Raw genomic sequence first — 14,043 nt, 5'->3', positions numbered from 1 at the left:
AGTAGACTCTCTGAAAAGCTCAATGCTTTTGATAGCTCGAGAACTTTGCACCAAATTAATTTCCACACAATGCCATGTTTTGTCTAGAAATAGGACTAGTTTTATTTTTCTGTCTAAAAGCAAACTGCTACATTATTTTTGGTTTCCAGCCAAGGGGGGATAGCTCATATATGATTATATGTGTGTATGTATATGTCTATATTTAATTTTTTAAATGATTTTTTTTCCTGCAAGAGGTAAAAAGAAAGGAAAAAAAAGACTATACACTCATTATTCAAGATCTGAATACATTTATAAATACCAAGACTAGGAAAAGCAGACATTTACATAGCATGTTAAAGTTTGTGGCCATATTACCCACTCAAAAACTGTCAGAAACCCCCAAATGCCCATGGGCTACATTTTCCAAGGCTCACATTTGAGCCCTTCCTTTGGGGTAAATATTATAAATACTGTCACCCCTATTTTTTAGATGAGGAACAGCCTTAAAGGGATTAGATGTCTTGTCCACAGTCACACAAAAGTGTTGGGGGTAAGAGTTGACCTTAGATTTCTTCTGAATCTTTAATAGTTCTACTGTACCATGTTACTTCTTTGTATGTCTAACCCTAGAAGAGTGTTTATTAACAAAGGACCTTCTTTTTTATTTTCTCTCCACACAAGGCTAAATCTTAACTGAGGCCTTTATCATCTATCACTCCTAAGAGGGCTTCCTCCTTCATCCATCGATGATGGCTAAAAAAATTATCTTCCTAAATCAGGTCTATTCTGGCCACATTACTCACTCAATCAAAAATCTTCAGTAGCTCCCTATTGCCTGTGTGATAGAGTATAAATGCTTCATGCTTGGATTTTAAGTCCTGAACAACCTGGCTTCCATATTTGACATTATTCTCCTTAATTATATTGTCATGTAGTCTGGGTATGAGCCAAACCAAACCATGTAGCTATTCTCTCACTGATCACCCATGTCTTCCATTTATTCACATCACTCCCCACATCTAGTATGAACTATCCTTTCCATACTGCTTTTGAATCCCTTTTCCTTTAAGTTTCAGTTCACATGTCATCTTGTCTGTGAAGCCTTCCTTGATTTCTCCAGTTTTAAGTTCTTCTCCTATAATTGGTTTTTATTATTCATTGGTGTACATGCAAGTCAGCTTGGCTAAAGTAGCAAGGCACCCTGGGAGAGAAATAGAAGGAAGTGTGTGCTGGGCAATTCAAACTATCACCAGCGCCCTGACACTCAGATCCTGGTAGGGACAGCTCAGGACTCTGAACCTTGAAAATGGTAATGCTTCCAGTTCAGTGCAAGCACTCATCATCTTGGGCAGCAACCCTGGTGGAAATGCAACCTGTTATCAATTCCTGGAGGGGCAAATCTACAGCCATCAAAGACCCAGAAAAGAAAATTTTTGCTAACAATATCTTTGGTATTGTCAAATGGTTCCAGACCAGAAACGGATATGATTTTTATCAATGGAAATGACATAAAAGAAAAGGCATTATCATAGGCAGCTTGGTGGTACAGTGGATGGATCACGGACTGAAGGCAAAAATATCTGAGTTCAAATCCAGCCTGGAGACACTTACTAATTGTGTGAGCAAGTTACTTAATCTCTGTTTGACTCAGTTTCTTCAACTGCAATATAAGAATAACTCCTATCTACCAGAGCTATTATTGCCAGAGCTAATATTATAAATATACCAAGCAATTCCTTGATAAATATGTGAATTACATTGAATTCAAAGACCCTTATCTTTTACATGGATAATGGTGAATGGAGAGCACTGGCATCTCTTTTCTAAAGTTCAGTGTGTAGTATTCTAAAATCAATTCAGAGTCTTCTCCCCAGTAATCAAACTCTAGTACAAATATTGTTATGAGAGAAGATTGATTATAAACTTCCACCATTCTGCATCTTTTTGAAGCATTAAAAAAGAAAACGAAGGAAGACATACCCCCAGGTTCTATTCTCAGCTTTGTCCCTTGTTAATTTGCTAAATGATATCGAGCAAGTAATTTTCTCCTATGGGCCTGATGGTCCTCATTTATAAAACGAGGGGGTTGGACTCAGTGATATTAGGGTATCTTCTACTCTGCAATTCTTCATTCTAAGAGTCCTTTCATTGATGGAGTCCAGCTGGGAATTCTATGAGAGGTAGAACTTGAGAGTTCTACCATTCTATGGGTCCTTCCAGTTCTGATATACTAGGAAGTAAGGTTCTATTTGAGACCAACATTCTAAGTCATCCAAGAGTTATCAACTAAAGATGTACAAAACTGTTGTAAGCAGGCAGGAAAACATAAAGACACAAGCATTACTCACTGTAGGAGGGTATTCCATAGGCTTGCGCTGGAGGAGGGTATGGTGAATAAGCCGTGGACTGCTGGATCCCTGTACTGTACTGGGTCTGTCCATAGGCTGCCATGGTGGGGAGAGACTGGACAGATACTATATGAGGATAACGTCTATACAGAAAAAGAGAAGATTATTTACACCAAGTCACTATCACCACAAATTCATTCTACTCTCTAACTCTCTGAGTAAAATGAGCCCTATGCCTGGGATCCACATGGTATCCTGTCGTAGGTCTTGACTGAACAACAATATAAGACAGCTGGGTGGCTCATTGGATAGAGGCTGGACTTGAAGTCAAGAAGTTTAAATCTTCATAAGTTAAATCAGATACTAACTTGTGTGACCCTGAGCAAGCCTCTTACTCCTATTTGCCTCAGTTTCCTCATCTGTAAAATGAGCTGAAGAAGGAAATGGCAAACCATTCTAGTATTTTTGTCAAGACCCCAAATGGGGTCATGGAGAGTTGAACAAAACTGGAAAACAATGGAACAGCTATCACTTCAACTCTCCTGAAACTTCAATCCATCCTACACACAGTACACCTCAGTCATTTTCTTTAAATGGAGGTCTGACCATGTATCTCCTATATTTTATCAACTCCAGTGGCTTCCTACTGACTTTAGGATAACTTGTAAACTTCTCTGTTCAGGTTTTAAAAACATCCCATGATCTGGCCTTAATCTATCTTTCCAGTCCTATGGGATACTCCATCCCTCTGGCACTTGTGATGAAGACAGAAGGTCATTTTGATTGTACACAATCCTCCACCTCCCAGTGCTTTGCCTTTGCACTGGTCCTGCCACATTCCTGGAATGCATTCCCTCCTTACTTCTGCCTCACAGAGTGAGTCTCTCTCTTCCTTTAAGGCACAGCTCAAGCACTGTCTTCTGCAGGAAGCCCTACCTGAGCCTCCCAATTTCTGGTGCCCTGTTAAACTACTGAATATTTCTTCACTTTATATTTATGTTGCCTTTATTTCTATACCCCATGAGAAGGCAGGCTTCAGCAGGAATTATTTCCTTGTATGTACTTGTAGATTTAGGACTTAGCACAGTGCCTGACACATTGTACAGGTTTAATAAATGTTTGTTGATTCCTAAAATAAATATAATTTAAATTTTTGAGAGGAGAATATCAACAGCTTGGAAGATTAGGAAAGGTTTCATTTAGGATAAATGATTTTCCCAAGATCACACAGGTAATAAGTAACTCTTGATGCCAAACTCAGCATGTCTTATAATATACTTTAATGTCTCCCTCCCCCAAGTGCTTAATTCCAAAAGTGTTGCAATAAATAGCTCTGCCACTAACTCAGAGTGTAATCTTTGGGCATGCACCTCAGTTTGCTTATCTGTAAAATCGGGGTGAAATTAGGTTGCAAGTAAAGATTTTGAGAGCAAGAGAGAGCAAGAGAATGAGCGTGTGAGAGAATGAACATGTAAACACAGTTTATGGTCTAATGACCAAAACTTACTAAAAGAGCCCACTGATTTCCAGAAACTAAAATCTTCTAAACTGATGGTCAGGTTTTTAAAAGCAAAAAGTTCTCAAATCTATGTGTTTCAAAGAATTTATTTCCTGAAGCCAGGAATGGGACATAAGCACACAATCTATAAGCATTTATAAAGTACCTACTATGTATAGGTACTGTATTCATCATATTCATTAGCTGCAATGATAAAGTTGTCAATTTAAACATCGGGTTGCCCCCAAATTCAGCCAGTGCTACTCACCGTGAGAAGAGTGGAGGAACAATGTCTAAAGCTTGTTTGAAGTTGCCTGGTGAGAGAAGAGAAAAGGAGACAGAAGAAAAATTTGATTAGTGTTTGTCGCCATCAATAATACATCATGCCAGCAAACTTAAGCTTCAATTTCACACCCTAACTCCATGAAGAGAAACTTGGAATGAAGTTCTGAGGGGACTCCTCTAATTTTTTTTTAAAGCTAGTTTAGAGAAAAGAATCCTAGAACCCTACTTTCTGCATCTTGAATCTGCTTGCAAATCTCTGATTGTTAGATAACAGTGATAATTCAAATGGATATAAATTATGATCCTACCTCCAAAAGTCCAAATCCATCCCAGGGAGAAAGTTACAATCCTTTTTTTGGAGTAAGACAAGGACCTTTTTAGAGCTATGAAAAGTCACAGTTGATTCTTATTCAATCCCTCATTCAGACATTTATTATTCAATTAAATTTTTATTAAAGATGTACCCACTCAATAACATGCTAGATGCTCAGGAAAGACAAAGCAGTTCTTGCCCTCAAATAGCTTACATTTTACTGAGGGTGAGCAACATGTACACAGATAATAAATGCAAGATAAACTCAAAGTAATTTGAATTTTGGATGCCAAAGGCAAGAGGGAATCATTGGAGCTTCTTGAACAAAAGAGCGACAAGGTCAGATTGGTGTTTTAGAGATACCATTGGCAGCTATGTGAAGAGTGAATTGATGATAGGAGGAACTGGAGACATGTAAACCAAATGACAAGGCTAGTATAATAGTTCAGAAAAGGGATTGATGGTGGTGGATAGAGGCCTGAATTGAGTCATGGTCACAGTAGTTGAGAGGTAAACAAAGATATAGAGATTTTTGGAAAGTAAAACTAAAAAAACCTGGTGGGGAAAGAGACACATGCACAAAGAGGAAAGAAAGAGAAAGACAAAGAAAGAGATAGAGAGAGAGAGACACCTACTTACTTATCTACCTACCCACACACCACATATGGAGAAAAGGAAGGGAGGAAGGGAGGGGGACAAGTAACAGAACTTGCATATATAGACTGAGGAAGCATCTGCATAGATATGACAATTATACAGGAGCTAACTAAGTGTAAAGAGAAGAAAGAATAGTACCCAGTTTTCTCCTAATTTTGAGGTCATAGTACCTTCTCTACAGACTTTTAAGAGAAATTCACAAAGTAGCCTATAAGCACTTACTAAGTATCTATGATATGCCAGGAACTAGGCTAAGTGTTAGACATATAAAAAGAGACAAAAAAACCAGTCCTTGTCCTCAAGGAGTTAACAGACTAATGAGGGAGACCATATACAGCTATTAAACAAATGGACTGTATGAAAGATAAACAAGGAATAATCAACAGGGGGAAGGCACTAGAATGAAGAATTAGGGAAGGCTTGATGTAGGAAGTGGGATTTTAGTTGGGATTAAGGGAAGCTAGAGAGATCAGTATTCAGCATAGAGAAGAGAGAGCTTCTAAGCATGGGGGACAATCAAAAGCTAAGAGATGTCTTGTTCATGTAATAGTCAGGAGGTTAGTGCTACTGGATTAGGGTATTCATCAGGGAATAAGGTGTAAGAATGGAAAATAACTTAATTCCCTGCTGTTAATTATCTTTCCTTTCCCATAACATTGTTTATGTAGTTCTCCAAACCTAAAAAATCCTGCTTTTCCCAATATTTTGGAGGCCAAATTCAAATATTCTCTCCTCTAGTAACCTTTCCCTGATCCTATTCAGTCAGAATGGATCTTCCCACACCCACTTCCCCCAAACCTCAGGTTTTGAATACTACTTTCTACTTTCCATACAGTTTATTCTATTCTGGATTACAGGAATGTATATTTGTCTTTTTTGGAGGGAAAGGGTTGTATTAACCTCCTTCTAAAAATCAGGGAAATTAAATGAAAATTGATAAATAAATCTCTGGAGGATCTGCGAACTTGGGGGGGGGCGGGAAATCAAATTCTTATTTTGATAATATTTTGATTTCTTTTATAATCCTATAACTTTTTATTTTATATATTTAAATACATTATTCTAGAATTGCACATGTTTAACATATATTGGATTGCTTGCTGTCTAGGAGAGGGGATGGAGGGAAGAAAAAAATTTGAAACATAAGGTTTTGTAAGGGGAAATGTTGAAAACTATGCATATGTTTTGAAAATAAAAAAAAGCTTTAAAAATACATTATTCTAAGGAGTAGGGTCAAAGACTTTACTAGACTGACTGAGAGGTTCATGTGACAAAAAAGAATAAGAACTCCCATTCCAGATTATTAAGTACAAGGACGTAATCATGCTTGGTTATATTTTTTGCAGGTAGAATTTAAGAGAAGTCTTAGAGTGAAATTAGGAGTCAGATGAGGAGGTAAAACTTTCCAGATTATCAGTCTATATCCATCCTTAGTGAATTCTCTTGGTCCCCAATCTGTACCCTATGATGTCCTTTCTTAGGACTACAGAATGAAGAGTCTCATTATAATGCTGTATGTGTCATTATATAAAAAAGAACTTAGTAATACATAGCTTGGTGAATTAAACATTTTGAACATGTTTTATTTAATGAAATATGCAAATCTGCATAAAATGTAACTATCTGGAAATATTCCTATGGGCTCTGGTTAACTTGTAATTCCATAAATTTGGATTGAATTTTTTTTTCCATCAACCAAAATGAGTGATATGCAAGTTTCATCATTTGTGGGGGGTTTTCTTACTCCTTTCTTCTCTCAGTTTGGTGGGAAAATTAATGTCTCCTGCTTACTGTTGTCCTTATATATGCTTTTGTAAAAGAATGCTCTCTTCCTCTGTCATGCTCCAATAAACTTAGCTGAGATTATACAAGAGAAAGGTATATTATACAAAAACTCTTTTTACTCTCTGTAGACTTCAGTATGAAATTATTTTGAGTGAGAAATAGTTTCAATATATTTTTATTTGGTTCAACTTGAACAAACTTCCTTAAAAGAAGAGAAAACTTGACAAATAACTATTTGATAAAAGACACCCTCTATTTATTTCTGAAGTATTAAACTCAAAACTTTTTTCTTAATTGGGGAAAGGAGAGAAGTAAAAGTGTAGGTAACGATACTGTAACTAAGTTGCAGGTTGTATCTTTCAAGGGTAAGTCATCTGAAACTTAGGTTTTCATTCTTGAGTCAATGGTATAGACCAGTGGCTGGTATACAGTGCTACAGATGTCTGAATTCTCACCCCAGGTCTTGTGGTGGATTCCCTATGTGGGGTCTTACTTAAGCCATTTAAATCTCTGCATCTCAATTTCCAATGCTCACATTCTTTTCCTCTCACAGGGGGATTAGCAAGCTAATGTTTGTGAAAGGGGGCCAAAAGTTGCCACCTAGAATGTGATGACTAATCTAAGTACTAGAGAAGGCTTCGTGTAAACATGGCAAGGGATTACATTAATTTCAATTCAGATAATTTTACTGCAAGAAGCTTTTTTGCTATGTCCCTTTCCCACAAATGCAGAAATACCACAAATCTTTCATCTCTTTTCTCTTTGCAGAGAAAAGGAATGTTCATGGCCAGGGACAGCTCTTCACTGTGGAAAAGAGGAATTTAACATAAGATATGGGCCACGATAATACATAACAATAAACATCTCACTTTTTATAAGGTTTATGCAGCAATTTTTCTCCCTCAGAATCCTATGAGATGAGGATGGGAAGCTTGCCACACTACTAGTAAGGTAGATAAGTTCTAGAGCTGGGGCTGTAACTCAGACCCCCTCTCCCCATCCCAATTTATCCATAAGACCAGATTTAAAGTCCTAATACTTAGATTCTCTGCCTTTTACTGATTAGCTGTGTCACTTAATTACTTTTGTGATACTGGATAAGCAATTTTTCTTACTTAAAAATCAATCTTATGTGAACAAAGGAATTAAATCTCTAAGGTCCCCTCCAACTTAGAATCTATGCTTTTCTTATAATACATTGTCTCATAAAATAGGCAATAGTATGAAATAGGAAGGGGTCCAACTCTGGCAGTCAGTTCTAGTTCAACCTTTTCCATCAATTATCTGTGGGATCTTGAGCAAGTGATTTAACTTCTGAACTCAGGTTCTAGAAGTATAAAAGTGAGGATAGTAATAGTTGTCCTGACACCCTCATTGGGCTATTTTGAGGATCAGATTAGGTAACTGATGTTTAATTATCTTGAATATAAATCCAAGACACTATTTTCAATGATAACAGAGTTGACTGTAACATGTTAAAATTTTTATTTTTTTTTGATGATTATACTATTAATAGGTACTCTTCCTCTCTTCCCTATAGAAGTGAGGACTATGAATGTAGAATAGTCAGACTTAGTAGACATACAGGTTAGTTTTTCTGAAATGTTCTTTTCCCCTCTTTGCCAAAGGATGGCTCTTTCCAGAGAAGTAGGTAGGGATATATTCAGAAATGATAGTGACACAAAAACAAAAGGCTTTAATTTTTTAAAAAATTTAAGAAGATAAAGCAAAGATAAAGAAAATACTAATGGGTACTTATTTTATTTTCAACATCATTTTCTTTAAAGAAAGGAGTAGGAAATCTCTTCTAATGTAAGCATTATACTGCTATCTTCTCCTCTATACCATCTATCCCCCCAAGAAAGTGATTATCTCTGTAGAGAGAGTATGGGAAGCACAGGATTTTTCCACAGGATAAGTCACTTATGAAAACTAGAAATTCCTGGCTTAATGGTCTGAGGGGTGAAGGTGAGCAAAACAGACTTGCCATAGGCTTAGCTCTACTCAGACAAAACCCTGAACACTGTATAAAATAAGTGCAATGCATGTTTGTTTATCGAATAAATGAAAATGCCATTCAACATCAAGACAGAATGTTAAAGACTTTAAAAAAATCAGAATGCTGATTATCTACTGGGAGTAGAAATTCACAACTCAGAAAAAACATCCAGTATTCCTGTATTTGCTTCAGAAAAACAGCTGCTTTAAAAAAAAAAGTTTGCCTCTGCTCTACTTAGTGTAATTAATCTTTCAAGGCTGCTAGCAGCAGCCAGGTCCTAGCTTAGCTCTCACCTCCAGTTTTACTTGACTACAGTTATCTCTATCTTCTCCAAAATGTCACAACTCATTGTGTTTCCTGTTCAATTCTTCCAGTTCTTTGAGGGAAAGGACCATCTCAGAATTTTTAAAATATATTGTACAGAGTGCTGGCACACAGTGGGTACTCAGAACAATTCTTACTAAAGAAATGAATGAATACAGGATGAAAGGCAAAGGGAGAAATAGGCCAGCCAACAGTGGCTTAATTTGGCACTTAGTGAGCACACTGAAGTATAGAATTTCTCCTGCAGATTCAGTGGAGCTTAGCTCCAATCTCACAAGGTACTGAAAGAAACTTGTTTACGTAATAGGATATTACCAGACTTGCCATCTCTGAATTTGGTAGCAACTTTTCCCATTATTTCAGAAAACCTTCACAGATTTTAGAATCTTAGACCCATTTGTTTCTATGCAATAGAAACAGAATATATTTTCTTCTTTATAAAATGAGTGAATTAATTAAATGATTCAAGTCCTTACAAGCTTTGTCATTCTCTGTTTTAAGGTCCCTTTTGGCTCTAACTGGCTCCTCTGGATGAAAAGTCAGGAGTACTGATACTAATCATCAGAGTTAGGGCACTACGATTTTACCAAAGACCAAGTCTCATGCTCAAGTTTGATTGAATTGCACTTTAAGCTTTTCAAAATTTGAACTCAACAGAATCTTAGAGCTGAAGGAGCCCTTGACATATAGACTATAAGACCTAGAGGAACATTAGGGATAGTCTAATACAATTTCTTCATTTCATGGATCAGGAATCTGAGATGCAGAGAAGTTCCATGAATTGTTTTAGGCAGAGGTGTCAGATACATGGTGGGAGGCAACACTCCCAGTGGGACTGAATTAGATTAAAATATAATTGGGAAATATTTATTAAAATATTTAAGCAAAATAGAATAGGCTAATATGTGTTCTTCTAGGTCAATATGTGGCCCACAGGGATTCTTATGTAAAGTTTATTCCCCTGGTTCTATTTGAGTTGGACACTACTAATCTCAGATTGTGGTATGTGTTTAACATAACAGTTTGACTAATTGAGATTAGAAATCAAATTAGAAGAAAAAAGGAAGGAAGAAAAAAGGAAACTGGGGTTAGTTTCTGGTATGCCTCTTTAGAAACCACTGTTGCTTCTTTTCTGAAAGCTAGTGCTTACTACGAAAGTATTTTGTGATTTATAGCACTCTGAAGGAAATGTAGGTAGAACAGACAAGACCTGGCAACTATGATTGGATGTGGGAAAGGCAAAAGAATCAGATGCAATGAACTCATAGAGTTTTGGAGCTAGCAATGATACCAGTCCAGTTTTTTCATTTTACTAGCTGGAGAAACTGATGCCCAGAAAGGTGAAAGGACTTGCCCTAAGTCATAGCCCTCGTAAGCAGAGGCAAGACCAGATACCAGAACTCCAAACTGCAAGTACAATGCTCCTTTGATTACATTCTGCTGTCTCTCACTGCTAGCAAACTAACAATCAATATGGTAAACATATTTTTCACCATTATCTATGATTCTCACTCACTGTGTTTGTTTCACTTAGGGGAGAGAAATAATAGTTAAAACAGTTTTTAATCTGCTTGCTCATAATTAATGTAACTCAAGTTTTTTAATAAGTTACAAGGAATTTTTTTGTGACCACGTCCATGAATCTTAGGCAGCTTATGGTGTTTTCTTCCACCAAGCTTTGAGGCAGGATCAAGAAGCTATTGGTTTTCTTTTTTTTTTTCCAGAAAGGTTGTTCAACATGTTTGTTCTACTGCCTTTACAACCCAAGACTAAATTTTTTTTTTCTATTCACAAAATGAATTTTTTAAAAAAAGTTCAACCCTATTATCCCCTGTCCCTTTCAAATGAAATGCTTAAATTCTGCCACTAATTAACTCTATTGTTGTTGTTCAGTAGTTCTTCATGACCTACTTTGGAGTTTTCTTGGCAAAGATACTGAAGTAGTTTGCCTTTTCCTTCTCCAGCTTATTGTACAGATGAAGAAATGGAGGCAAAGAGGATTAAATATCTTGCCCAGGAGCACACAATTGGTGAGTGCTAAAACCAAATTTGAATTCAGCAAGATGAATCCAGGAAGACTCTAGGCCCACAGCTTTTTCTACCACGGCACTTCACTTCCCTTCAATCAACTCAATAATGTTGTATGAGGCACCTTCCTTCTCTAGATCTTAATTTCTCTTTTTATAAAATGAAGGGGTTTGACTAAATGAGGAATTTCTCACTTTGTTTTTGTCATGGATCTTTTTGCCAGTTTAGCAAAGCCTATGGGTTCCTACTCTGAGTATTTTTAAATGCAAAAAGTAATATATATATATATATTAAAGTATTAAAAGAAAACCAATTTTGTTGAATTACAGTCACCCTGGGTCAACAACTCCTGGATTGGATGATTCCTAAGATTTTTTTCTACCTCTCATATATGAGTTCTGAAGGAATTTACCCACTTTAACATTTTATGTTCTATGGTCCATTTCAGACATTCTTTGATGATTCTTTTTTTCCAACTTTTAAAAATAATCATGATTTTAAAAATAAATATTAGTATAGCAGGAAATAGTTCTCTTTTTAAAGATTAAACATGTGCCCATTCTTCTAAACATACTTCCACATTTATCATACTACACAAGAAAAAGCAGATCAAAAGAGAAAAAAAAGATGAAATAAAAAAAAAACAAACAACATAAAAAAGGTGAAAATACTATGTTAGGATCCATATTCAGTTTCCATAGTCCTCTCTCTAGATGCAGATGGCTCGCTCCATCACAAGTCTGACAACTTTTTTACTTTTTTAACAGCATCAATGACTTTGCTGAGATCTCAATATATTAAAAATATATTTCTAATAACTTAATAGTTGACCAAAAATGTGAATTTTAAACTGCTAGTCCTTCCAGCCAACCTTGTTTCATGGTATTCACATTCTATAAGCTGTAATCAAGCACAATTAGCCATAGTGAGATAAGTGGGCTTTCACAACACCTATAGCAAATAGTTCTTATAAGGGGTTAAACTAGTGGTTAAACATAATAGCTTAATGCCTCTTGCTAACTTCTCTTCTAGCAGGAAGGCTGACAGATCCCAAACAGAGCAAACAATAGCTGGAATTGTACTAGCAAGAACTAGTTCCTCTGCATCATTTGCCAATAATTTTTTAAACAGATTTAACATTCCTGTGCTTCCTTGACTCAAGTTGATCTAGAAAACAAGAGGCAGACAAGCTTTTGTCCTGGGATGAAAAACTATAAGCAACAGGCCTACTTGGATGAATAAACTAGGAGAGAACTGAGTGTACAGAATTAGTCTGTGATCTTGAGAATATGTATGTTTGGCTCTGGATATCATACTTAATGCTTAATTGCCATCTGTGGGTTAACAGTCACAAACTGCTACGTTGTTTTGCCATTTAATATTTTGAATTATTTCTACCCAGAAGAAATTTTTAAAAGGAGATTTGACCCCATTATTTAAATCTCTGGTGACTTTCAGAAGGTTCGTCCTGACTTCTGGTCAGTGGATTGAGAGGGGAAACAGAAGTTGTCAGGCAGACTGTGATTTGGAAAGGAAGAATTTTTTGATGAGATCAGATTTGGGACTGACCCATAACTCTGACACCCTTATTTGGGCCCATTAGTGACTGTTGGCATGAACAAACCACAAAGAGACCAGAGGCCTACCTCCTATGTCATGAGGAGACACGGTACCAATGTCAGAAAGATTAGGCGTCAGTCTATCAGAGGAATGGCTGTTTACAGTCAGACTGGGTGAGATCACCAGATCTAGCATTTCCTTGTACCTGAAGGAAAACAAAGGAAAAATGTAATTTAATTCATTAATTATGCATGCTTTACTAATGATTCCCATTTTTTCCCTAAGTGTATAAATATTAAAACTGATTACCTAAACCCTAGCTTCATATAAATTCTACATAATAAAAAATTCACTAAAGTTTTCATCAAAGGGAAATGATGAATTAAAATGAAGTACTTGGGCCCCTTGAGAGTACACCCATTTGATTAAAGTTTTCCCCCCTCGTACTGTATTTTGCCACTAGAAAATTTACATTTCTGTGTCTTTTTTATGTCATCTGGAACAAGAAGTAGGCAACACTTGAAACCAACACTTACTAAGAGGAGGCAGATTGAGAGAGAGCAATCCCAGTCAGAACCTAGGAGGGTCCAGTATTTAGGTAGAACACTGGGGTAATTTCAATGCCAGGGGTGAAAAAACACAGGCTGCTATAATATGAAAAGTCACAAAAGAGGCTGACTTCCCTAAGCTTTAGTAAGGCGACAATATACAGTGGAAATAGTGCTAGATTTAGGTAAGATAACATTCATCCAAGTCCCAAGACTAATATGAACCTTTCCTATCCACCCTCCTATTTGTCTGACATTCATCATCCATGTAGTATCCCCCAGAATTTTGTTTTAGGTTCTCGTCTATTAGTCTTTTAGATATCTCATCAACTCTATAGGATTCAATGATCAACATACAGGTATCTCCTAAATATACATAGCCAGTCCTGATCTCTCTCCTGAAACTCTAGTCTTACTACCTGCTGGGCATCTTTACCTCTATGGTCCATGGAGAAAAAAGGAATAAGCAATTATTAAGCATGTACTATTTAGCAGACACTGTACTAGGCATTTATAAACACTCTCATTTGATCCTCATAACAACACTGAGAGGTAGGTAGTGTTATTATTCCCAGTTTACAGATGAGGAAACTTGAGTTGAAGAGATCATAAGATATATGTGTGTGTACACACACACATACACACACGCACACACAGAGTCCCACAGGTGGTAAATGTTTGCAGTTAGATTAGAATTCAGGTTTTCCTAAATTGCT

The 14,043-nt window shown here is 36.6% G+C and overlaps 1 protein-coding gene across 4 annotated transcripts in view; it reads right to left on the bottom strand.

Annotated features, from left to right (window-relative positions):
* The window catches only part of EYA2 (EYA transcriptional coactivator and phosphatase 2), a 234,134-nt gene that overhangs the window by 133,846 nt on the left and 86,245 nt on the right, over positions 1-14,043 (bottom strand). For all 4 annotated transcript variants that reach the window (XM_023494546.2, XM_031951572.1, XM_031951573.1 and 1 more), the window contains 3 exons: positions 12,866-12,984; positions 4,097-4,142; positions 2,331-2,473 (listed from right to left, as the gene is read on the bottom strand). In XM_023494546.2, the coding sequence (XP_023350314.1) occupies positions 2,331-2,473; positions 4,097-4,142; positions 12,866-12,974 (298 nt within the window). In that variant the 5' untranslated portion in view covers positions 12,975-12,984. The remainder of the gene's footprint in view (positions 1-2,330; positions 2,474-4,096; positions 4,143-12,865; positions 12,985-14,043) is intronic.

Source organism: Sarcophilus harrisii, chromosome 2 (assembly GCF_902635505.1).
Source record: "Sarcophilus harrisii chromosome 2, mSarHar1.11, whole genome shotgun sequence".
Taxonomy (NCBI): domain Eukaryota; kingdom Metazoa; phylum Chordata; class Mammalia; order Dasyuromorphia; family Dasyuridae; genus Sarcophilus; species Sarcophilus harrisii.
Note: the sequence above shows the minus strand (reverse complement) of the source record. Positions and strands in the feature narration are given on the sequence as shown.